The sequence below is a fragment of the Gastrolobium bilobum genome, unplaced genomic scaffold (assembly GCF_033153095.1).
Source record: "Gastrolobium bilobum isolate Gb01-03AN ecotype WA unplaced genomic scaffold, APGP_CSIRO_Gbil_v1 utg80975, whole genome shotgun sequence".
In the NCBI taxonomy this organism is placed as follows: domain Eukaryota; kingdom Viridiplantae; phylum Streptophyta; class Magnoliopsida; order Fabales; family Fabaceae; genus Gastrolobium; species Gastrolobium bilobum.
Genome location: NW_026899473.1, coordinates 44,834 through 69,068, shown reverse-complemented (window position 1 = coordinate 69,068; position 24,235 = coordinate 44,834). Strand labels below are relative to the sequence as shown.

Genomic DNA, 24,235 nt, shown 5'->3' with positions numbered 1-24,235 from the left:
CTTAGGTCAGTTTTTCTGATCCCAAGGTTGATTCCATGGCTGCCACATTCTTCCTCCATGAGAGCTTGAGCCTTGTGCATGGAACTTGATCAAAAACCCACCTTCAAAAACCCACATTATCCACTTCTATACTATTGAACCACCATTAAACCTTGTAAAACTTGAGTCTTGTGAAGTAAAGGCTAGGTCTTGAGGGTTTTTAGTTTCTGAATTCAATGGGTAAGTGCCAACTTTGGTTATTCTTAGTGTGTGAGCCTTGGAGACCCTCTAGAAAGCTCTAAGAACCAACCTTTGCGAGGAAAGAACCTACCTTGGAGTGGAATTTTCGTGCACCACCAAGTCAGTGGCTTGGAGCACCTCCAAAGTCCTCAAAGCTTCACTATTTTTATGATTTCAAAGGTCCCTATGTAACTACAAGTCATTTTGTTTGTAGTTTCTTGAAAATGAGTTAGTTTGTGAAGTTAAGTGTGAAAATATTAATGATGCATGTAAAATATGGTACCATGATGTTTAAACACGTACGTTGAACTGTTGTTTTGATAAAAATGGAACCTTGGACCCTTGGAAGCCATGAAACCCGCGAATTATGTAGAAAATTCTGTAGTTTTTGTGTTCTATCCTCGTGGTAGTCGATTACCCTATTCTTGGTAATCGATTACCATGTGGAGTAATCGATTACCCTGTTATAGGTAACTGATTACCGTGTTGTGTAATCAATTACCCCCTATATGGTAATCGATTACCCCCTGTCAGAATGATCAGAAACCAGTTTTGATATGTGGGAAAGTCTCCATTTGGGTATGATACCCTAGGGAGTCAGTATTACTGCTGCGAAATATTAATGCCAATAATAGTGCGGTTAATATGCGATAATTATGATTTAGAAGGATGTAAACGAAAAAGAAAACATTGCTCGATGGATATGAAATTTGGGAATTTTGAATATAAGTTATGTTTTCATATAAAATAGATTGCAATTTTTGGATTGTGTGACTGTTGGTGTGTCTGTGTATACCGAGTATTTGGATAGGGATTTTGGCACTACAATTAAGCTTTCGTGTCCTCGGTTTTATCCGTTGCTTGTTCTACCATACCTCATGGAGGAATGGTTTATATGCATGATGTGTTTTTATGAAAATATATCTGTTTATATGATGAATATTGGATACGCTGTTGAACTGGATTTTACTATAGTGCAATTGCCATATGCATATGTATGTGGGGTATTCCACACGAGACGGTAATTCTTTAGCATGTTGGGCCACATGTAAGAAGGTAACTCTATGTGTGAGGTACATGGTGGACTCTTTGTACTGTGGGTTGTAGACGTATGTAATTCCTACCTTTTATTCTCTAGCCAGTAGTATGCATACATACATGACATGAACATATGCTGTATTGCACAGATTTTGATATTATATTGTTGTTACCATTTTAGAACTTATATTACACATGTAAGTGAGCTTGGGATGGAAAGATCCTTGAGGACCCCTTGTCTTACTGAGATTTCTCGTTATAGATCTCACCCCGTGTGGGGCACATTTTCAGGTACAGGTACTTCTGGGGTTGAGACCTCTAGTGGCAGGAGGCCGAAGTTGAGTTAAGATGATGCATGCACCTTGCCATATTATCATGATTTATGCCTTGCTGTTATGTTTTATGGCCATTGTATTTGATACATGACTTGCTGATTATGTTGCTTTATTTGGTGAGCATGGGGTTGTCTATGCCACGTTTGAATAAGCAGTATTTATTCAGACTGAGTTGTATTACGGTATCAGGACATGTCTGGTCTACGTGTTGTAGTTTCATGACTTGATACATTATTTATGTTATGAGGTTATTCTGTGTAGTTATTTTTTGCAATTAACATACAGGCGACTTTTGAAAAAAAAATTAAGTAAATCCACTTGGTAATTTGATTATTTTTCATAATTGGAAAAATTTTGCTTTCTCATTTATTTAGCTGCGCTTATTACCATTATATGTTTAATACACCGGGTGCAAACGGGGTGTTACATATTCTGGCACTCTTTCCATGGAGTTTGGTGATAGTATTGTCAATTTTAATATCTTTGATGCTATGAAATATCCTAGGGAAGAGCATCCTGTTTTCTGCATTGATGTGATTGATGAGGTTGTTGATGACGTTTCTACTGAATTAATTGTTGATTATCCAGATTTTTCATCTTATCATGACATTGTTGGTTGTGGCTGAGTTGATAGTGAATGGTGCACTGTTTACACAAATTTATCAAGTTTTTCCACTTTAAGTGATGCATTGATTCAAGATTATGATATTAATTTTGTTGATGCTTCTGATTTGATTGTGGATCCTGCTTTTCCTGCTGATATTTCTTTGTTAATAATTCTGTTGTTGAGAATTTCATTTCAGGCATGGCTGATGTTCATACTATAGAATTGGTGCAACCCACCAGATTTTCCCATCCACTGAGCAGCCCCCTAAGCTACAACTGAAGATTCTACTGGATCACTTAAAGTATGCTTAACTAGAGGAGAATGAGCAGCTGCCAGTCATTATAGCCAAAACCTTCTTCCTCATCAAGAAGAGAAGCTGCTAAGCTTATTGAAAGAAAATAAGAAGGTGATTGGTTGGACTTTAGCTGATCTTGTTGGTATTAGTCCTTCTATCATTGGAAGGAGGTGCTAAGCCAGTGTGACAACCCCAAAGGCGTTTGAACCCGCTTATCTTAGATATAGTGAAGAAAGAAGTGATGAAACTCTTGCAAGCTGGCATCATTTATCCCATTTGTGATAGCCAATGGGTCAGCCCAGTTCAGGTGGTTCCTAAGAAGTCTGGTGTTACTATTGTAGCCAAACAAAAAATTGAGTTAATCCCCGTAAGAGCTCAGAATAGTTGGAGAGTTTGCATAGACTACCGGAAGCTTAACTAAGCCACCGGCAAGGATCACTATCCTTTACCTTTTATTGATCAGATGCTGGAGCAGTTGGCTGACAAGTCTCATTATTGCTTCTTTGATGGCTACTCTTGCTACTTCCAAATTCATATTGTACCTGAAGATCAAGAAAAGACCACCTTCGCATGCCCCTTCGAAACATTTGCCTACAGACGGATGCCCTTCGGACTCTGTAATGCGCCGGGTACTTTTCAGCGGTGTATGGTAAGCATTTTTCTAAATTTTTAGAGGATTGCTTGGAAGTGTTTATGGATGATTTTACTGCTTATGGATCTTCTTTTTATGCATGCTTGGGTAGTTTAGCCAGGATTTTGAGTAGATGCATTGAGACTAATCTTGTTTTCAATTTTGAAAAGTGTCATTTTATGGTTGAATCAAGGATAGTTTTGGGACACAGTGTCTAGAAAAGGTATAGAGGTAGATCCTGCTAAGATAGATGTTATTACTTCTTTACCTTACCCCATATCTGTGCGGAAAGTTCATTCTTTTCTTGGTCATGCAGGATTCCACCGGCGTTTCATTCAGAGTTTCAGCAAGATTTCCTTACCCCTGTTTAACCTTCTGCAAAAAGACACATATTTTGAATTTGGTGATAAGTGCAAGTCGGCTTTTGATCAGTTGAAGTGATTCCTGACCATTACTCTAGTGATTCAACTGCCCGATTGGTCTCTTCCTTTCGAGCTAATGTGTGATGCCTCCAACTTGGTGTTGTTGGTGTTGTTCTTGCTCAGCGGATTGATAGAGCCCCCATATGTTATTGCCTAGGCGTCAGAAACCTTGGATTCTGCCCAATCTAATTATACCACCACTGAAAAAGAACTTCTGGCTATCATTTTTGCACTTGATAAGTTTAGATCATATTTGCTTGATACTAAATAATTGTCTTTTTTGATCATGCAGCGTTGAAGTTTCTTTTGAAAAAGGCAGATGCTAAGCCTAGGGTCATTCCGTGGATGTTGCTGCTCCAAGAATTTGACATTGAAATTAAAGATAGGAGTGGAGTAGAGAACTTGGTAGCTGATCACTTGAGCTGCATCACTCACCTTCCATCAAACCCTGCCCCCATTCAGGATGACTTTCCTGATGAACAGCTTTTACAGCTGCAAGTTAGGCTTCCCTAGTATGCTGATTTAGTCAATTACTTGGTTGGTAATGTTTTTCTTGCTAATTCCATAAGGCTCAGATTCTGAAATTAAAAAGTGAGTCTAAATACTATGTCTGGGATGATCCTTATTTGTGGAGATTTTGCAATGACCAAGTAATTAGGATATATGTACCACCTGATATTGAGTTTCAATCTGTTTTGCAATTTTGTGATGCTTCTGCTTGTGGTGGTCACTTTGGACCCCAAAGAACTGCTAGGAAAGTGTTAGACTCTGGTTTATCTTGGCCTTCTTTATCCCATGATGCATATCTGTTTTGTAAGTCATGTAATAGCTGTTAGAGGGCAGGGAGTATTTATCGTAGGCATGAGATGCCCCAGCAACCTATACTCTTTTGTGAGATTTTTAATGTTTGTGGTATTGACTTTATGGGTCCATGTAATGACCGACCGCCTCAAGAATCAATAACTATCCCCACATACTAACACGAGACTTTTCAGTGTGCTTTTTTCTCACTCGCACACTTCCTGGAAAGTTTTCCCAAGAGGTCACCCATCCTAGAATTACTGCAAGTCAAGCACGCTTAACTATGGAGTTTTTCCATTCCGGGCTATCGAAAAGTAGATGCATCTTGTTAGTATAGGTAGTACAAATGAATTCTTTTTAAGCTATCCATAACTATGCAGTCTCATACTTGCATAGTCTTTGGAATCCCTCTCTTTCAGGTGTCAATTTGATTCATTCATGTACCCCCGCCGCTGGAAGCCGCTCCTTGTCTTTGCCCTTGCGCACCGGCGATCACTCCCCGCCCTAGTCAACGCTCGGGATGTTAAAGTCTATTTCTTGTTTCTTATGGTTTTACTTATATCTTGCTAGCTGTTGAGTATGTATCCAATTGGGTTGAGGCAAAAGCTACCAGGACTGATGACTCTGCTATGGTTGTAGATTTTGTCAAATCTAACATTTTCTATAGGTTTGGCATCCCTAAAGCTATCATCAGTGACCAGGGTTCTCACTTTTTTTAACCAAAGCATGGATGCTTTGCTACGGAAGTACGAAGTGATTCACAAGGTTGCCACTCCTTACCACCTACAGACCAGTGGTCAAGATGAAGTCTCCAACAGAGAGATCAAACAAACCCTCGAAAAGACTGTTAATTCTAGCCGGAAGGATTGGAGCAAGAGATTGGATGACGCTTTATAGGCATACCAGACTACCTATAAGACTCCGATTGGGATGTCTTTTTATCGGCTTGTCTTTGGTAAGGCATGTCACCTACCAGTTGAGTTGGAGCATCAGGCTTATTGGGCTATTAAGCAGTGCAACATGGATTTGATTCAGTCAGGGGCAGAGCGGAAGCTACAACTATAAGAGTTAGAAGAGCTTCGACTAGATGCCTATAAGAGTTCGCGCTTATATAAGGAGAAAATAAAGGCATATTCCATGATAAGCAGATTCTGTTTGTTGTGAGCCAGAAAGTACTCCTATTTAATTCCCGTCTAAAATTTATGCCTGGTAAACTTAGATCTAGATGGGATGGCCCTTTTGAGATTACTAATGTTTTTTCTTATGGTGTAGTTGAACTATGTGACAAACAAACTGGGAAGACCTTCACTGTGAATGGAGATCGCCTCAAGCTTTTTCATGAGGGACCCCAGCAGCAGCTTGTGGAGGCAGAGATCAGACTCACTTATGCCCCTTATCCTGCCTAAGGAGAACAAGGAGTCTTTCTTTACATTTTCTTTAGTTTTGTTTGCATTTTTAATTTCAATTTTAATTTTCAATAAATGGATTTTCCTTTTCTTTCTGATAATTGTTGAGCTATACATGTTGTGAACTTAGGCATGTTGCTTTTGATGGATCATTCTAGTTAGGCTGAGTTCTTGATTTTTAGATTAATTGGCTTGGTAGTTGAATTCATGATGCTAATTGCTTGAGTTGATATTAACCTTGTGAGAGTTTGAGCCTTTATGAATGGAATTTATGTTTATGCCATTCTTTCTTTCATGTGTGCTTTCCCTCATAATTTTTGTTCTATAGAACTTGCTCTTTTTTTTAGAACGACATTTTTCACTTGCATGCATAAATATGATAGAGGCCTTCTTTCTTTTATTTTTCCACTTTGGCCATATAGCCACTCCTTGCATTATATTCCCTTTGGTTAACCCCTTTGTGCCTTTTAATATCATTCTTTTCTTAGCCACATTACAAGCCAAAGTGTAAAACCATGTAATCCCGCATCTTGGAAATTTATTTAGCATTGGTTTCACCATAGTTTGTGTTTAAGTGTGGGGGTTGCTTGAGGCTTGCAACATTTTAAGTGTGGCGGGAGGAATTTTATTTCATGCCATTCATCACTAAGCATTGCATTTTGGTCACTGAATTGTGAAAGAGAGAAATAAAAAGAGTGCTAAAAAAAATAAACGCTGAAAAAAAAATAAACGCTGAAAAAAAAATGATAAAAAAAGTAGCACCGAAAAAAAAATAGAAAAGAAAAGCAATAAAAAAAATAGAAAACAGAAAGAGGAATGATTTGTTAGTCTTTTCTTTTTCTTTTTTTCTTTAATTTGGTTTTAACTAGTGCTCTTTAAACTTTCTTGGGTGCTTAGTCTCTTATTTCCATATTTTTCCATACCTTCACCCTAGCCCCAATACAACCTTGTAAAAAGTCCTCTTGATTTTTGCATGCATGTGTTTCGAGTAGTGAAGAAGTAGAAATTGAGCAAGCCTATGGTAGGGCAATTTTCTTGAGTGGAACTTAGTGATACACAAATTTACCCTATACACTTGAGAGGTTGATTGAGAGCATTCCATAAGAGACCATCTTGTGTGATTAGCATTATTGAATGAGATTACTATGTTTTGTAATTTAAGATGAAGAAATTTCTATCTTAATTGATTGATCTTTTGAAGCTTTTTGGTCCTTGTTCATATTATTGTATTCTTATCAATTGTTAGAAAGCATTGGTTATCTTTTAGTCTTTTGCTTTGTTTTTTTTTTCTCATTCCTTTAGTTTTTGTTTCGAGTTTTAATTTTGCTCAGGAGGTAAAAGGATAAGTGTTGGGGAATTTGATAATTAATATTTATTACACTTATTTGTTACTCTTGATTAGTGATTTTTGGATGGTTTAGTGTTTAAATAATGGTCTTTGGGTTAAATTAGTTGTTGGGTTTTTAATTAGGTTTATTTAGGAATTCATAATAACAATGCAGATTTATGTTACTGTAGTATTTTGACCATAACTCATTCCACAGATGTCCAATTGACCCCTTTCTTGTTGCTTTTTGCAGCTAATTCAGAGGGCTACAAATGTTATGAAGAGATGAAAGCCCAGTTCGGATAGTATGATGGTAGAAAGTTGAGCCCAAGTTCGTCATGAGTTGCTGCAGTTTTAATTAGTTAATTAGATTTAAGTTTGTAATTGGGAACCTAATATTTATGAGGCCCAAATTCATTATTTACCTTTTATTTCCTTTTATATTAGGTTAGTATTGTAGATTCTATATAAAGATATGCTTAGGAGACTTTGTTATTCAGTTTTTTTTTAGTTTTGTTAAATTATTTTCAGTTTGTTTATACAATTTAGAGATTAATACAATTTTCTTTTCTTCTCTATTCTGCTCTTTGCTTTCTTCTTTTTAATCATGAGTTTTGACTTAGCCATGCTAGGCTAAGCACTCTTTAATCAATCCAAGAATTAAGGATTCTGCGGTTGAATCCGGAGGACCTATGCTTTAATCAACCCAAATTGTTTCTTTTCCTTCAACTTGGAGTACTTGGGCCCTAGAGTACTCGGTTGAAGGGGAACATATCAATGTTGAGTTTTTCACACTTGAGGGAGAGATTGTTGAGATATTCAAGTGTGATGAGTCCCACATTGGTTGGTAATGAGCTATGTGAAAAGTATATAAGTGGATGGACCCATGAACACAATGCCTTAAGGTTTTGAGATGATATGTACTTGGTGTTTTTGATCCACTTAGCCCATTGGTGGTGGTCTCTCGCCACGGGCTTCCCCTTGGACCTACCTGACAATGTTGGGTTTCACACTTGAGGGGGAGATTGTTGAGATATTCAAGTGTGATGAGTCTCACATTAGTAGGTAATGAGCTAAGTGAAAAGTATATATATAACTGAAAGGACCCATGAACCCAATGCCTTAAGGTTTTGGGTTGAGATGTGGTGTCGGACCCACTTGATGTATTTGGAGTAGCTTAGCCCATTGGTGGTGGCCCCCGCCATGGGCTTCCCTTGAACCCGCCTGACAGTGGTATCAGAGTCGGGTTGGGCTCGAGCTAGCCTAGTGATTAGCTTGGAGGCGGGTTGAATACTTGGGCCCTGGAGTACTCGGTTGAGGGGGAGCATATCAGTGTTGATTTTTCACACTTGAGGGGAAGATTGTTGAAATATTCAAGTGTGATGAGTCTCACATTGGTTGGTAATGAGCTAAGTGAAAAGTATATAAGTGGATGAATCCATGACACAGTGCTTTAAGGTTTTGAGTTGAGATGTGATGTCGAATCCATTTGGTGTATTTGATCCACTTAGCCCATTAGTGGTGGTCTTCTGCCACGGACTTTTCCCTGGACCCGCTTGACAGAAATGACGTCGTTTTGAAAGTAAATATAGATAACTTATCTATATTAATTGCAAAAATATTTTTCTGCTATATATATATATATATATATATGAAAACACACGCTTTTATATTGTTCTACATATAGAAAATTGAGTTAGGAGTAGGAAAAAGATGCAAGACGTTTTGTAATATAAATTTTTCTAAAATGCACTAAGCAGTGAGACCGTAATACGTACGTATAAACCTAAATTTTTAAAGTCATTTGAATAATTAGTTAAGAATAATAATTAATAATAATAGTGGCCCGACCCAACATTGCCATTCTCGCATATAGTTGATCAAAAACTTGAAAGTGCCAAACGTCAAACACTGGAAACATTATCGTACGTCCACATGTAATCTTGTTTCATCTAACCAGTGTCCACCAGATTAGAACAACGTGTGCACTTTCAAAACCTTTCTTCTGCAAAACAGAAACTTCTTCTAGCACTTTAAACCTTCTCTTCATTCTACCTAAACATATCATTCACCAAACTCTTATTTCCCATCCAGATTTTCCCTTCAATTTCCAAGGACAATCTGGATTTCAGTTGTTACCCTCTTATCTCCAGGAACCTGTGTAAAAAGTTCTGTCTTTTTGAACTTGTCCATCAATAAAATTTGGATTCTTTATCTTTCTTACACACATACCCATTATTGGATTTGAACTGGTTTTTATTGCCACCCATGGCCCTTCATATAAGCAGTGCTTGTTTTACTGTTACGGGTCACTCAATAGTTCACAGAGTAAAAGCCACTGCTTCAGAGGGTTCTGCTACTCTTAAGACACTGGAAGAGAAGGTGAAGTTAGGTGGTTCTGATTTGAAGGTTACAAGACTGGGAATTGGAGCTTGGTCTTGGGGAGATACTACTTATTGGAACAATTTTGAGTGGAATGGTAACTTTTCTATTTTTATTTTTTTTTCCTGTACCTTTATCAATTATGGAGGCAATGAGTTTCACATATAAAGAAAATAACTTTGAATGTTGGTGCTAAATTGTCAACTGATTTTCAAACTTAAGTTGGTGATTGTTGGACTTTGCAGCAATTCCTACCAATTTGGTGGGGTGGGGAAGTTGACAGCAATTCTAGGATTGGTGCTTTCTTTGTTAGTTATGATTATTCGAAGGTGTCACACTATTAGCTGTATTATACCAATTTAAGGAATATAAATTTTGTACCAAAATTGGCAGGAGTTGTAAGGAATAAAGGGAAAGATTTGAAATCCCTTGTCAATCATGTAATTATATTAATTTTTACATTTATATACATTTATATAAGGCTACTATAGCATAGTTAGCTTGTAAGAGTGACGTAGACTCTAGAAGCTATCTTCCTTGAAAACATAGTAGTAATCCTAATATGTGTTCATATCATGAAGGTTTGGGTGAAATATAACCGTAAGTACTTAAAAAGGGGAGAGAGGTGAATGTGAAAATAAGAATTGATATGAAAAGAATTCAAATACATGATTTTATAGTTCATGTAAATCATCTCCAATATAAATAATGCTGTCTATCCTAGTGAAACGGAAACAAGTACATTTCAGAGAATACTCTTGTCTGTTCTTTGATTCTGAGACTGATAATTCCAGATGAACTGCCAGTACTCAGTCTCTCTTACTTTAATTGGAGCTTAAATCTAGCATAGAAATGTTATAAGCTGATAAACTAAAATTGAAGAAAATAAGTAAAAAAGGATGAAGGGGAAAAGAGAAAGATCTAATAAAAATATAGCAGACTTGGCGCGTATAGCAAGCTGCTATTCAACCACTGCCACTGGCATACAATGCTTGATTTATAAACTTCCTTTATAATTAGAAATAAACACACAAATTTATTTCCTAATTGCTATTATATATTTGTTGGTACTGTAGATGTTCCATTTTAATGTCTCTATCTATTCACAATAGGCATGGTAACAAATAGGAAACAACTTTGTAAAACTACAACGGTAAAGTTGCATACAAGGATTTCCTTACTCGTACCCCTCGCAAGTGGGGTTTCATAGAGAGTTTGGTCATGATAGCAAAAATTCATGTTCAGTTTACTTATTATGTAGATGATTAGAAGGGATTTTTTATTAATCTTGGGAATTGAATTTATTACAAAGCTTCTACATGTGTTCAAATTAGAATTTTATATATATCTTGTTTTAAAGTTGTCTTTTCAATTTCTACTCAATGTTTCATGAGATGTTTTAATGTACAAAAGGTGCAGATTTGAGACACCATAAAGTGGCCTTTCATCTATGATAATATATATCATGCTTAGAGTTGAATGGATTGGAATAGTTGCTAAATGGACAATGTAAGATTATGAATGTATTCATTTTCGCTCTGTGGTAATTGTAGATAGGAAGGAGAAGGCTGCTAGAAATGCTTTCAATGCCAGTATTGATGGTGGTCTAACCTTTTTTGACACCGCTGAAGTTTACGGTTCGGGGGTGAGTATATGTCTTATCTAGGTTTGTTTGTTAAGTGCAAACTCACCAAAGTAAGATTTGTTCCTCTTTTCAGCTTTCTTTAGGAGCCATAAATTCAGAGGTTCTTCTTGGAAGGTACATGGTTACATTTTTGGTATGATTTTCTTATGCAGTCTGTAATTAACAGACGGAGGTTCACATTTGTTCTTCCATTTGTTTATTATCTGCAGATTTATTAAGGAAAGAAAACAAAGGGATCCAGACATTGAGGTTGCAGTTGCAACCAAATTTGCTGCACTGCCATGGAGATTTGGCCGTCAAAGTGTTCTCACTGCCCTTAAAGATTCCCTTTGTCGACTAGGACTGGCATCAGTGGATCTTTATCAGCTTCATTGGTCTGTATGTTATATGAACCTGTTAAATGATATTATTTTTGTCCAAGAATACTTTGTTGATAAAGTAATGCGCTGTTTTTCAGGCCTGGAGTGTGGGGAAATGAAGGTTGTCAAGTGTAGCAAAACTATTTCATTGAACATTTAACATGGTTAATGGAATCAGATGTATATATATTTATTCATGATCAGGTTAAGAGAATGTTTAGTTGGCCAATGAATTGTTTTTCAGGTTATATTGATGGTCTGGGTGACGCTGTTGAAAAGGGACTTGTAAAGGCTGTTGGAGTTTCAAACTATAGTGGTAATCCTTTATGATTCATAGCTGCCTTGAAGTTGTCCTTAACTTCAATATCCTTTATGATTCACTTGCTGCTTGCACCATAAAAAATGCTGATGAATTGATGTAGAGCATCTGAATGTGCGAGGAGCCGAGGATGACTTTTTAATGCATAAGACTGAGCATTGATTGGAAGAGAATGTGGGAGGGTAGATAAAAAGAGAAAAGATTGGAGTATTATTCAGCAGCTGATTGACCATTTTGCCCCTATTTAAAATTATTTACCATTCTGCCCCTCTTCCCAAACCCAAACTATATATTAATCTGCCCCTCCTCTCAATTTTATACCAATTTACCCCACTTTAACCAATATTTGACCAATAGTTACCTGAGTAAATGAGCAAATTGGTCAAACAACGTCAGTCAAAACATTGGTGAAACAAGTATATAATTTGAGAATGGGGGCATATTGATATATGGTATCAAAAGGGAGGTAAAGTGATAAATTATTTTTAAAAGAGGAACAAAATGGTCAATCAGCCATTATTCAGCTAGTTCTGGTCGAGTTCTATCAGTATATATTTAACATTCATTTTATTATGTAAACAGAAAAGCGACTTCGTGAGGCCTATGAGAAGCTCAAGAAAAGAGGTATTCCATTGGCTTCAAACCAAGTAAACTATAGCCTCATCTACCGGGCTCCTGAAGAAAATGGTGTAAAGACTACCTGTGATGAACTTGGGATTACATTGATCGCATATTCACCAATTGCTCAAGGTAAACGCCTTTTCATTATTGAATATGTTTGTTATATCTACTTTATAATTTTTTTTATTAAGAAAAAAGAAGAAGAAAATTTCACATTAAATGTATCTTCCAAACCACAGTTGGCATGACAAAAGAATAAAATTTATGATCCAGCACACTTTAGTTTAGTTACTTAAACATAGGGAGAAACCTCTGACATAAACATAGGCACTTGATCATGGATGCTTGTGAAAGAAAATGGCCTTGAAGGCCGTAGGCATGTGAGGATGAAAACAAAATTTTTCAAGAGCGGAAACACACATGCAAATTAAGATACGTACTTTAGGACGTAATGATACCTTTGTTCGTGATTCAAAACTCCAAAGTGATCAGTGTAAGGTTTGAAGGTTCAAACCCTCTAATGTTGATCCACACCACCCTACGTCAAGATGCAAGAATACTTCTTAAAAGCCACCAATCGAACACCACAAGGAAGGCTAGCTGGGCGTCCAATAGGAGAGAAAGAGGCTTAGGTTTCAAGGTGTTTAGTTGAGTGAATTTTCAGCATGAAGACTCACAAAGTGGCGCATGAAGTTCTATGAGAAGAGGCTAGGTAATTTTCGAAAAAACCCTTAAGAGAACCTAACAAAAGGATGCACTTTTGGAGATGAGAGATCAAATTGATTTGAATTAGATTTTTCTCCTAAAAATCTGACCTATGTAGCGCCCAATGGTGGAGGAATAAGTGGAGTTGTTGCAATTCAAATCTAGCCAACAACCTCCTATCATATCCTAATGAGACTAAGTCTATACCTAGTCAAAAATCTGACTTAATAACCATCATATGGCCAGCCATTTGGTGCGCCCTTTTTCAGCCCAAAAACAGTCCAAATACATTGAGTAGTTGCAATTCCAATTGAACCAACTCACTCACTTATTCTCTCAACAAACCAAATCTGATTGGAGCTTATTTGGTTGACCATATGACCATCAAAGGATCACCAAATCAGCGCCGCAATCTTGCTAGAAGATGTCCAAAGATTTTCTCTTGATACTTGGGATTTGATCTATCAAGATCTCATCTTATCCTTTTGTTATGAAACAACCTTTCACATCCAATTCAAATTCAAATTCAAACATTTAAATTCAAACGTTCAAACATTTAAATTCAAAATTCAAATTCTAAATTTAAATTCTAAATTTAAATATTTGATAATTAATTTAACTAATTAAATTAATTAATAATGTCTTGGACCATCCAAGTCCATTACTACTACCATGCGCCCTTTCCTTCTTAGGAGGGCTTCCAAACTTCTTCTTGGGCTAACAACCATTATTAGGCCCAATACCTTTAATGCTATAGCATCAAGACAATAAGGTGTTAGTGTGTGACCCATTAGGCCCAACATAGCCACTGACATAAATGGGCTTGGGCCCAACAAGCCCACAACTCTTTTAATGACAACACAGAGCACTAGCAATGCTTTGTTGCCCCAAAGCTAGTTAGGTTAATGACATGATCATCCTATTACATATATTTGGTTACTGTATGTATTTCCTTTCATCTCGATTACCTTCCCATTAAACCTAGGGTGAGGATACGTATCAACCCTTGCGGTTTAGGGTAAGCTTTAATTCGAAATAGGGAATCTTCAATTTACTGACTCTAAAGGCAGATCATCTCATGATCTCTTTTACTATGCATAGATTCCCGAGTCCTGTAAATGTCATCCCGATTTCTCCGGTTTACAGATAACCTAATCCCTTACAGAGATTTGACGAATTCCTTCAGCTTATCACCCTAGGCCTGTGCTCTTTCAGGACATGCCCAAAAGTATACCTATGAGTCTCCATGTTTCAGGAAGACGAGGTATACAATCAAAACATGCCTTCTAGAACACAGTCTAGGTGACAACTTATGGTCTAAGGAAAGACATATCCAAATATTAAGAGACTGCTCTAATGATACTTTTTTAAGATTTCCTCATAGAGTCTCTTTGTGGGTCTGTTCAGTGCGAGTTATACCCTTATAGGTTCACCCACGACTTTAGCTAAGACATCTCCATATCTGTAGCTCATGAGGTCTTTACCTTGTATCCGAATACAAGTAGATAGGCCGTGCTAGTCTTACTCGAGATTACTGATCCCCATTCTCAGTGTCTCTAGACTAGGAACATAAAATTAGGAATAAACATCTGGTATCTTGAATCCTCATGATCGTGATCTCATCACAGATACTCAAGAGATACCTATTCCATTCCAAGGGGTTTATCCAGTTACTCATATAATATATTAATAATATTGAGACAAAATATGAAACAGGATAAAGAGTGCTTATATTTATTCGTGACAAAATAAAAGGTCCACATATGTCCTAATCTAATCAAAAGATTGTCTCTAGGACATTCATATACTAACAGCTTGAAATAATGTAGCACCCTTCTTCTAGGTTTATTTCTTGTTCAGGCCTAGTCTTTGTATCAATCGAAACTTTTTAATTTTGAAAATTACTAGGTTGTCAAACTCGAGAGTTTAAACAAACTCTTGGAGGGGGTGTAAACTTGACTTGCAAGATTGCCTACTTCAAAAATATTGTTTAGAAAACATATTATAATACCCAAACATAATAAGCATGTTCATAGCAATATATTCCAACAACATACAGTGAAATCTGTTCATACCCAATTTCTATAGAAATTTATGCAATATCCTTATCTTAAGCAGGTGTTCTTACTGGAAAGTATACTCCAGATAAACCACCAACTGGGCCTCGAAGAAGAATTTATACTCCAGAATTCCTAACAAGGGTACTGCTTTTATGAAATTTGCAGATCTAATAACTTATAACTTCGTTACTTTCTTCATCAAGTGTTTATTTATTTTGCAGCTCCAACCGTTGCTGAACAGGATCACTGAAATAGGAGAGAAGTATGATAAAACTTCCACTCAGGTTCATACTGTTCTTTAATTCCCTTATATAAGTTGAACATTTGAAATATTGGTATAATGTTTGTGTCAGCCAGTTTTAACAATGTACTGATACACTAGGAACATACTTTATTTGCTACAACCAGACCCCAATATCAGAAACTTACAGGATCAAAATAAATTTTCCCTACTTGATCATGAGTATTGACTTTGTCATTTATGTGTGGTACTTAACAATTCAGCCAAGACTCATCATATAACACAGAATTTGTTATTTGATGTTTCACTGATCAGCTCAGAAATCTTGCTAAATTGACATCTTTATTTTAATTGAAAGCAGCTTTCACATAAATGAATTCTCTTATGTGAAAAAATACCGTCATTCTTTTATAGATCAAAATACCAACAAATAAAATAATCATTGCATCATATACTAAAAATAAATAAATAAACCAACAAAGATGGACATAGTTGGTTAAAGGTTTGGTTTATATCCCATAAGAGCGTGATTCAAACCCCATTGGCCGATATGAGGACTTTGTTGGTGAGTGATATGTAATCCCTTCCAGAAATCCTTAAAGAGGTTATGGGGTCTTCCTTAACTCTAGTGGGATACTAATGTCTATTTCCACTTAAACTTTTATGTACTAAAAAAATAATAATCGTTTCCTCTTTTCCGTTTTATGAGTTTTATAATTTTTCACATTACATAGTCATGTTAAAAGATAAAGATGACATGAGAGGATTCATTCCCTTCTACCATATGTGTAAGTTTAAAAGGTTTCTTTTTCAAATGACCTTTAAGAGTGACACCTTTTCTCGCTTTTCCTAAGCCACTATTTGACATAAAAATCGAAATGATATTCTTGTCAGGTATCCCTGAACTGGCTGGTAGCACAAGGCAACGTTGTGCCAATTCCTGGAGCTAAGACAGCAGAACAAGCTGAGGAATTTAAAGGTGCACTTGGGTGGAGACTAACTGATGAAGAGGTAGCTGAGCTACGAAGTTTGGCTTCAGAAATTAGGCCTGTTGTTGGTTTTCCGGTTGAAAACCTCTAAAATTTAGTTAAGCACTAAACAGTTGCAGCATACACCCTCTAAGTTAAATGTAAAGTTATGGGAAAAAAAACAAAAAAAAAAACCCTTAAATTTTGTATCTTCCTATATATAATTTTATCCTTATATATTTGTAATAAGATTATTTCTCGGATTCAAACAGATAAAGCTTTTTAATTACAAAGAAATAACTTTACCATGGTATCACCTTGCACTCTTTATCGAGTTATCGATTCTATGAAAAGGGGAAAAGAAATTGCAAGATGTCTAGGCATTTGGCATAGTTCTTAATTGGATGCAATTATCTACTAGGTCTACATTTTTTTGGTTCCTTTCTGCCGTTTTTGCTGGGGTCCTGATTCCAGATTTTCATTGCAGCAATGGTGACTGCTCTCACAACATTTTTCTTTGTGCTGAGTTTATACCAAGCCTGAAGTGTTCCCCTATTAACATTTCAAGAAATTAACACAAGCATTTTAATTAATAAAATCTCAATATTCATCATGTACAAAAACGAGTAAACATTTAGTAAACTTATTTCATCGAACAAATCATGGAAAAGTCTCGTGTTAAGGAAAAGAGTAATGCTATATTTTAAGAAAGAATCTAGTAGTGTGATAAAGATAGAACTTTCTATATTCATTGACATGAATTTCTTCAATCTTCATATTAGATACTAGAGATGCACATAAAACTTGCAATTTTTATTTACTTTTATGAACTTTTTCCCTAAAAAGCAAGTCGCATTCCGTGAACAGCAAAGTAGATGTAAAGAACCTTTGGATACAGCATCCCAAAAGCTAGCTCAAAAGGTGGGAGTGTCCAAGGCCTTATAAACTCCACATTAGTTGCTCATACAACTAATGTGAGACTATATATCTCAACACGCCCCCCTCACACAAGAGCCTATTGGGCTAGAAGAGTGGATGATGCAACAGGCCCAGCCTACCTGTGCTAAGAAGTTCCACAAGAGAAAGTGGGGGGCGGCGAGGATCGAACCCGGGACACGAGGCTCTAATACCATGTAAAGAACCTTGGGATACACCACCCCAAAAGCTAGCTCAAAGGGTGGGAGTCCCCAAGGCCTTATAAACTGCATATTAGTTGCTCATACAATTAATGTGGGACTATATATCTCAACAGTAGAGATTGTATATTTGGTCAAAAACCCAAAAAAGACACATTCCTACTAAACAAAATCAATTCTTTACGGAGTCTTAGAGTCTTATTCTCCTCTGAATTTGCTTCGATGACTCTCCAAGGAATTTCTCAACTTGGACTCCTAAAGCGCATTTGAGTGGGTTGAGGCGTACGAGATGAGCTCGAAGATGTGCAAAGACTTGATAGAGGTTGTTCACGTCTACGTAGCACCGATACCGACACGGGACACGAGACACGAGACACGATACAACACGACACTCCGACACGTTAATTCTAAAAAATGTTAGATTTCGACACGTTAGGACACATTTTGATATTAAATAATATTTTTAATTTATGTAGTGTATATATTTAATTTTCAATAATTTAACAAAAAAAAAATGAAACTAAACTTATAATATTCATCAATTTTGCAAAGAAACATAAGATATCTTAAATATTTATATTAAACTCAATAAAATGATAATCGTAATCCAATGAATCTAATAATTGGAACTAAAAACTCAAAGCATTGCAACCTTTGAATCTTCTTTTGAATTTTTATAACACGTGTTAGAGTGTCGGGAAGTGTCGGAGTGTCGAAGAGTATCGGGAAGTGTCGGACACGATACATCAGAGTTTTTGAAGTGTCGGTGCTTCGTAGTTTCACGTGATCTTCAAAGTTAGTGGTTTTCACAATCATGTCATCAATGTAAACTTAAATGATTTTTCTAATTTCTTTCTCAAAAGCTTTGTTCATCATTCGTTGTTAGGTAGCATTCTTGAGCTTGAAAGACATCACTATATAGTAATAATTCACCTTCTCAATTATGAAGGTCGTCTTCTCCTCATTTGTTGGTTATGAGGTTGGGTGCATTGAGATCTAGTTATAGCCTGAATAAGCATGGGGTCTGAGTCTTAAGGGCAAGACTTGTTTTTTTTTTTTTTTGAAATTAAGGAAAGACTTGTTTAGATTGGTGTAATTTACATATACGTGTTATTTCCTATTTGTCTTCTTTACTCACACAATCTTAGAGAGCTAGGTTATGTACTAGATTCCCCTTATGAATCCAATCTCCAGGAGTTCCTTGACATGTTCTTCCATTGCTTGCCTGCGTTATAGTTCAATCTTTCGTTTCTTATGAAAATTTGGCAGGGCATCTGGATACATAAGAATGTGATGACAACATAAGGCTGGGTCAATACCTAGTATATCAGACAACTTTCAAGTGAATAAGTCATTGTTCTTCTTTAAGAAGAAAATTAGTTTCTCCTTGAGTCCAAGTTCTAGGGTCCCTCCAATCATGGTGTACTACTCTGGAGTTTCGTTGAGCATGCAAGGAGGTGAGGACGATCTTCCAGCTGTGATTTTCATTGTTTTACAATTGCAGGTTTGTGAGGCTTTTTTATCTCCTCTGATTGTGATCACTTCATTTTTGGTCCACACAAACTTCATTGCTTGGTGAATTGTTGAGACCATTGCATCGAGGACGTGGATGATAGGTCGACCAATGATGACATTGTACGCTGATGTGCAGTCCACATGAAAGAAAAGGGTATTTGAGATATTATTGAATTGTGTAATTAATATGTACAAAGAGGTCTCTATTTATAGAAAATGAAAACCCTAATACTTGACCTAATGGGTTTGGCCCAATACAACAAATAATAATAATTAAATAACCAATATTTACAACACTCCCCCTCAAGCTGAGCAATAGATATTTATCATTCCCAGCTTGCTAGTAAGTTCTTGAAATCTGTCTGAAGAAAGTCCCTCTGTTAATAGATCAGCCAATTGACGCCCAGTGAAAATGTATGGAGTGGTAATCAGCCCACTATCAAGTTTCTCTTTGATGAAATGACGATCAACCTCAATATGTTTAGTCCGATCATGTTGAACTGGATTATGAGCTATACAAATAGTGGACTTATTATCACATAGCAGCTTCATAGATCCCTCATATTTTATTTTGAGATCATCAAGTATAATTTTTAGCCACAATAACTCACAAATGCCTTGAGCCATAGCTCGAAATTCAGCTTCTGCACTTGATCTGGCGACCGCATCTTGTTTCTTACTTCTCCATGTCACCAAGTTACCGCAAAGAAACATGCAATAACCAGTGGTAGAACGACGGTCAGTCACGGATCCAGCATAATCAGCATCAGTGTAAACTTCTAAAGAGAGATTGCCATCACGTCAGAATAACAATCTGTTACCAGGAGTAGCTTTAAGATATTGAAGAATTCTCTCTACTGCCTGCATGTGTTTCTCCTTTGGATCGTGCATAAACTGACTGACAACACTAACAGCATAAGATAGGTCTGGTCTAGTATGAACCAAATATATCAATTTTCCAACTAGCCGTTGATATTGTCCTTTATCAACTGGAGGACTCTCCTCTTCATAGCCTATCTTGTGATTCTGCTCAATAGGAGTATTAGAGGGTTTACACCCGAGCTTTCCTGCTTCTTTGAGAAGATCAAGAACATATTTTCTCTAGCGGATAAAAATTTATTTCCTTGAATGAGCTACTTCTATCCCTAGGAAATATCTCAGTTTCCCAAGGTCTTTGACTTCAAATTCAAAGGCAAGTCGTGTTTGAAGAATCTGTTTCTCCATAAAATCATCACCTGTGATAATAATATCATCAATATATACAAGGAGCACAGTAAGCTTCCCATTATGGGAGTGCTTGAAGAAAAGAGTGTGATCTCCTTGACTCTGTCTGTATTCTAAGGTCATCATAACCTTAGTAAACCTTCCAAACCAGGCACGAGGTGACTGCTTCAATCCATACAAGGCCTTTTTTAATCTACAAACTTTATTTTCTCCCTTTATAGAATCAAAACCAGGCAGGATTTTGTTGTGCAATTGTGTACCCCTTTTATCAATCACACATTACGCAAGTGTACGTGTCAACAAGTAATAAAGTGGATGTGTGAGTCCAGATATCGTTCCCACGAAGAAAGCTATAAAATTAGGATCAATGTGAAGCAATTAAGGTAACAATAATGATTTGTAATTGGATAATGTCTAATTTAACAATTAAGAAATAAAATAAACTAAGATTAATGATTAACTAAGAGAATGCAGTAATAAAATAGGTTTTCCAAGTATTAAATATAGATTGGGATCAATTTCCTTATTATTACAACTTCACCAGAATGCAGTAACCATGCTACATCAATTATCCATTCAGTAACCAAAACACTAATGCATGCAAGGGCTCTCACCAACTCTACATGTATACTAAGTCCCACATCTCTATGGCCAACATAGTTATGAATCATTAAGTGCAAGTTCCATTTGATTTTGTGGTGTTAATGATCTCTCTACCCACAATTAACTAATTAAATTAGTTAAACCACAATGCTTAATAACTTTCTGAGTTCACCTATATCTCTATAGCCCAAACCCTAATTATCTTGCAGCTCTCTCTCGATAAGTCAACAAGAACAAAAATAAGCACTTTATTAAACAACTAAAAGGACAATCATATAGCAAAGTTTAGGCAAACTGATTACATCACAATAAGGGTACTCTATCACCCTATCATAACAATTGAGCCCATACTTGGGTGGGAAGAAACAACAAAGAAAGAATAAGATTCCATTAAACTAAAGTAAAGAAAACAGGGACGTTGCTGTAGCACTGCTCTCGCAGCTACTGTAGGCTCCACCACCACCATCCTTGCTTCAGCCGCCAGAATAGTGCAGGGATCCACTGGATTTGATGATCTCTCTACCAAACCCTAGCCTCACCCTTTTATTCCTTGGATCTCTCTCAACGAACCCTCAAATTCTCTCTATGTGTTTCCCCCACTTTCTCTCTCTAGGATCTGATTGAATGTCTAAAGCATGTGTAGCATTCCTTGCCTCTTTTCTGTGTGTTTGGTTCGTTCCTTTATATACTTGATATTCTGGGCCTCAATCATCTCTTCCAGTCCATGCAAATCATCACTCAAAGCTGCCTTGTGATTGATTGAGATTGGCACTCTGTTTTGCTGTCAAGCTGACACATGTGCTATGGCATATCTCATAGGATTCTTTCCATATTTACAATTCAGTTTTGAATCCAATCTATAATCATTGATTTGATGAAGATAATCTTGTGATTTCTTGATGATGTTAAGCGCGTCTTCAAATCAGATCTTTTCGTACACGTTCAGAAGCTTCATCAACCAAATTGGGCTTGGATCCATGGTTTGCTGGTGCTGATGTCAACAGTATGTACTACTGACCTCATCTCCATTGCTACAGCACTGCTTCCTGATGCTAAAGCATCGACCTGCAGTAAAATAACAAGTGCATTTAAATGTTTCTAAAATCCCAATTTATGCCCAAATTCTCATAATTAACATGATTCTCCATTAAACCATAAAATCACAGAATTCATGCATTAATCATATAAAATCAAGAGAATAACATGCAATCATAGTACCCAAAACATCACATTTAAGCCTAGAATAACTCTCTTTTGGAGAGTTATCAGATTTCCAACCTCAAAACGTTGCTTGTCCTCGAGCAACAAAAACACTCTTCAGGTTAACATTCATCAATTTTGTATCAAAGACCATTGATGAGATTCTCCAGATTGCAGCAGCATTGCCAAAGCATTGTGCAGTTGATTGTTGATCTTCAGCCATCATCCTTACTTCAACTTCAGTGTTTCTTGTTGGCTTCATCTTCCTAGGGATTCATAGCTTTTGGATGATTTAGTGTGTGTGTGTTAGGAGCTTGCTTCTCAAGTTGATCCATCTTGAAACTTCAAACTAAAAATCATCAGGTCTAGTTGCTTGATTCATGCTCTGTCAGGATTGAATCCACATCCGTGTGCACAAGATTTGAAGGAACGAGTGTCCACATTGCAATTTTAGCTTTGCCTTCATCTTTTTTTTAGTGCTTTTGCACTTAGTCTATTTTTGGGGTTTTCCCCTCTTTTCTTTTTCTTTTGACTCTATTTCCTTGAGGAAGAATTCTTTGTGCATTGGCACTTTGTAGCTTGGCTTCTTTCACCCTTATATCCCTCAAATCTGTTTAATGTGATGAGATTCAAACTTAACAAATTTTTGAACCCTAAACCCTCTTCCATTATTCATTCCTTAATTTCTCTTCCCTTGAATTGATCCTTGTGCTTGAATGGTTCATCCATTGGCCTTTCACCCTGAGTTGGTTTCTGCCTTCAAGTCCTACTTTGGTTTCCATTTAGACTTTGGCTTTAAACCACTGACTTTCATGCTTACACAGTGCTATAGCAACCTTGCAGAAATCCAGATTATAACAGAATAGGCACAGATACATCATTTCCTGGTTGATGTTATGCTAACCCCTTCAGCATTTTTAACTCAATATCAGTACTGAGTTTCCTTCTCATTATTAACTCAGCATCAGTACCGAGTTTCCATCTTGAGTCCCTTATTTTCTTTTCATGTTTTACCTAACTTCTTTTATTTGAAATAGGAACAAACTAAGATAAAACAAAAAATTAAACCTACATAGCATACAAATTCCTTACTAATATTTCTCAGTAGGTATAAAAAGATATAGACAAGAAAGGAACAAGACAACCTGGGTTATCATTGAACTTCAGAATGGTGGATTCCCTTTGTTGTTGGGACTCCAAACTCAATTTCTTGAACAGGGTTCTTGCAAAAATGCTTTGGGGGACTCCAAACTCAGCTTTTTGCTGAGTGCTTTCAGGATTTCATTCAAGAATTAAACTTGACTTTCTTCCCCTCAGCACCTTATTCCTTCTGCCACAGCTATGATATAGCAGTGTTGTAGCAGTGTTGTAGCAATGTTGTAGCAGTGGAACCTTAACTGCCCATAAATTGCACCTACATCAACAAAAATAATGAGTGTAGAATCTGTTTGCTCATTTATCCTAATCTAAAAATTGAAATTCAAAAATTTAAATGCAATAAAACTAAAGTAAAGTATAGAAACTTCCTAATTGATTTGGGTTGCCTCCCAAAAGCGCTTGTTTTATAGTCTTCAACCAGACTTTGGTTTATAATCAAGGTGGCTTGAAACAAAGGAAGAAGAACAACTTTGAATCCTTGGTCAAACTTTTCTCGCATGTAGCCTTATCCTTCATCTTGACCTTGGGATTGTCCTTATCTTGGTCTCCATCTATTTCAAGAATCATCTCACTCTTCCACATATCTTCCACAACCTTTGGGGTATCAAGGCATGACTATTCAAGATATTGAGAAATAATTAGGTCCTTCTTCATGTCAAGGACCGCAAAATCCAATGGGTGTGCAGAGTTGCCTATCATCACATTTTCAACAACATCAACTAATATTTTCATGACTTGACTAGGCACTTGCAAAGTCATCTTTGTAGACCTTATGCTATTTATTCCCATCTTTTCTAGTAGATTCATGGGCATCAAATTCGCATTAACCTCAATATCACATAAGGTGCTATTCTCTGGCACATCATCTTGTTGCTTCTGAAGTCTTTGAGGGAAGGGAGGTGGTGGTCTAATTGTCCTGTTGACTTGCTGACAGTGCTGTTGCTTTGCTGTAGCATTCAGTTCTGTGATAGCAACTTCAGGTGCAACATGTTGTTCTTTTAATTCATCTTCCACAACA

At 36.6% G+C, this 24,235-nt stretch overlaps 2 protein-coding genes across 2 annotated transcripts; both read left to right on the top strand.

Annotated features, from left to right (window-relative positions):
• Nucleotides 1–2,038: 2,038 nt before the first annotated feature.
• On the top strand, nucleotides 2,039–5,754 carry LOC133290587 (uncharacterized). Its single transcript, XM_061488688.1, has 5 exons — nucleotides 2,039–2,207; nucleotides 3,840–4,045; nucleotides 4,117–4,360; nucleotides 4,919–5,050; nucleotides 5,621–5,754. Exons 1-5 carry the CDS (start codon nucleotides 2,039–2,041, stop codon nucleotides 5,752–5,754), a joined length of 885 nt encoding a protein of 294 aa, XP_061344672.1.
• Nucleotides 5,755–8,993: 3,239 nt separating this feature from the next.
• On the top strand, nucleotides 8,994–16,689 carry LOC133290585 (uncharacterized oxidoreductase At1g06690, chloroplastic). Its single transcript, XM_061488686.1, has 10 exons — nucleotides 8,994–9,560; nucleotides 11,017–11,108; nucleotides 11,182–11,222; nucleotides 11,318–11,482; nucleotides 11,566–11,588; nucleotides 11,712–11,783; nucleotides 12,369–12,536; nucleotides 15,231–15,313; nucleotides 15,394–15,456; nucleotides 16,308–16,689. The coding sequence occupies exons 1-10, from the start codon at nucleotides 9,350–9,352 to the stop codon at nucleotides 16,491–16,493; spliced, it is 1,104 nt and encodes a 367-aa protein (XP_061344670.1). The 5' UTR covers nucleotides 8,994–9,349; the 3' UTR covers nucleotides 16,494–16,689.
• Nucleotides 16,690–24,235: the final 7,546 nt, after the last annotated feature.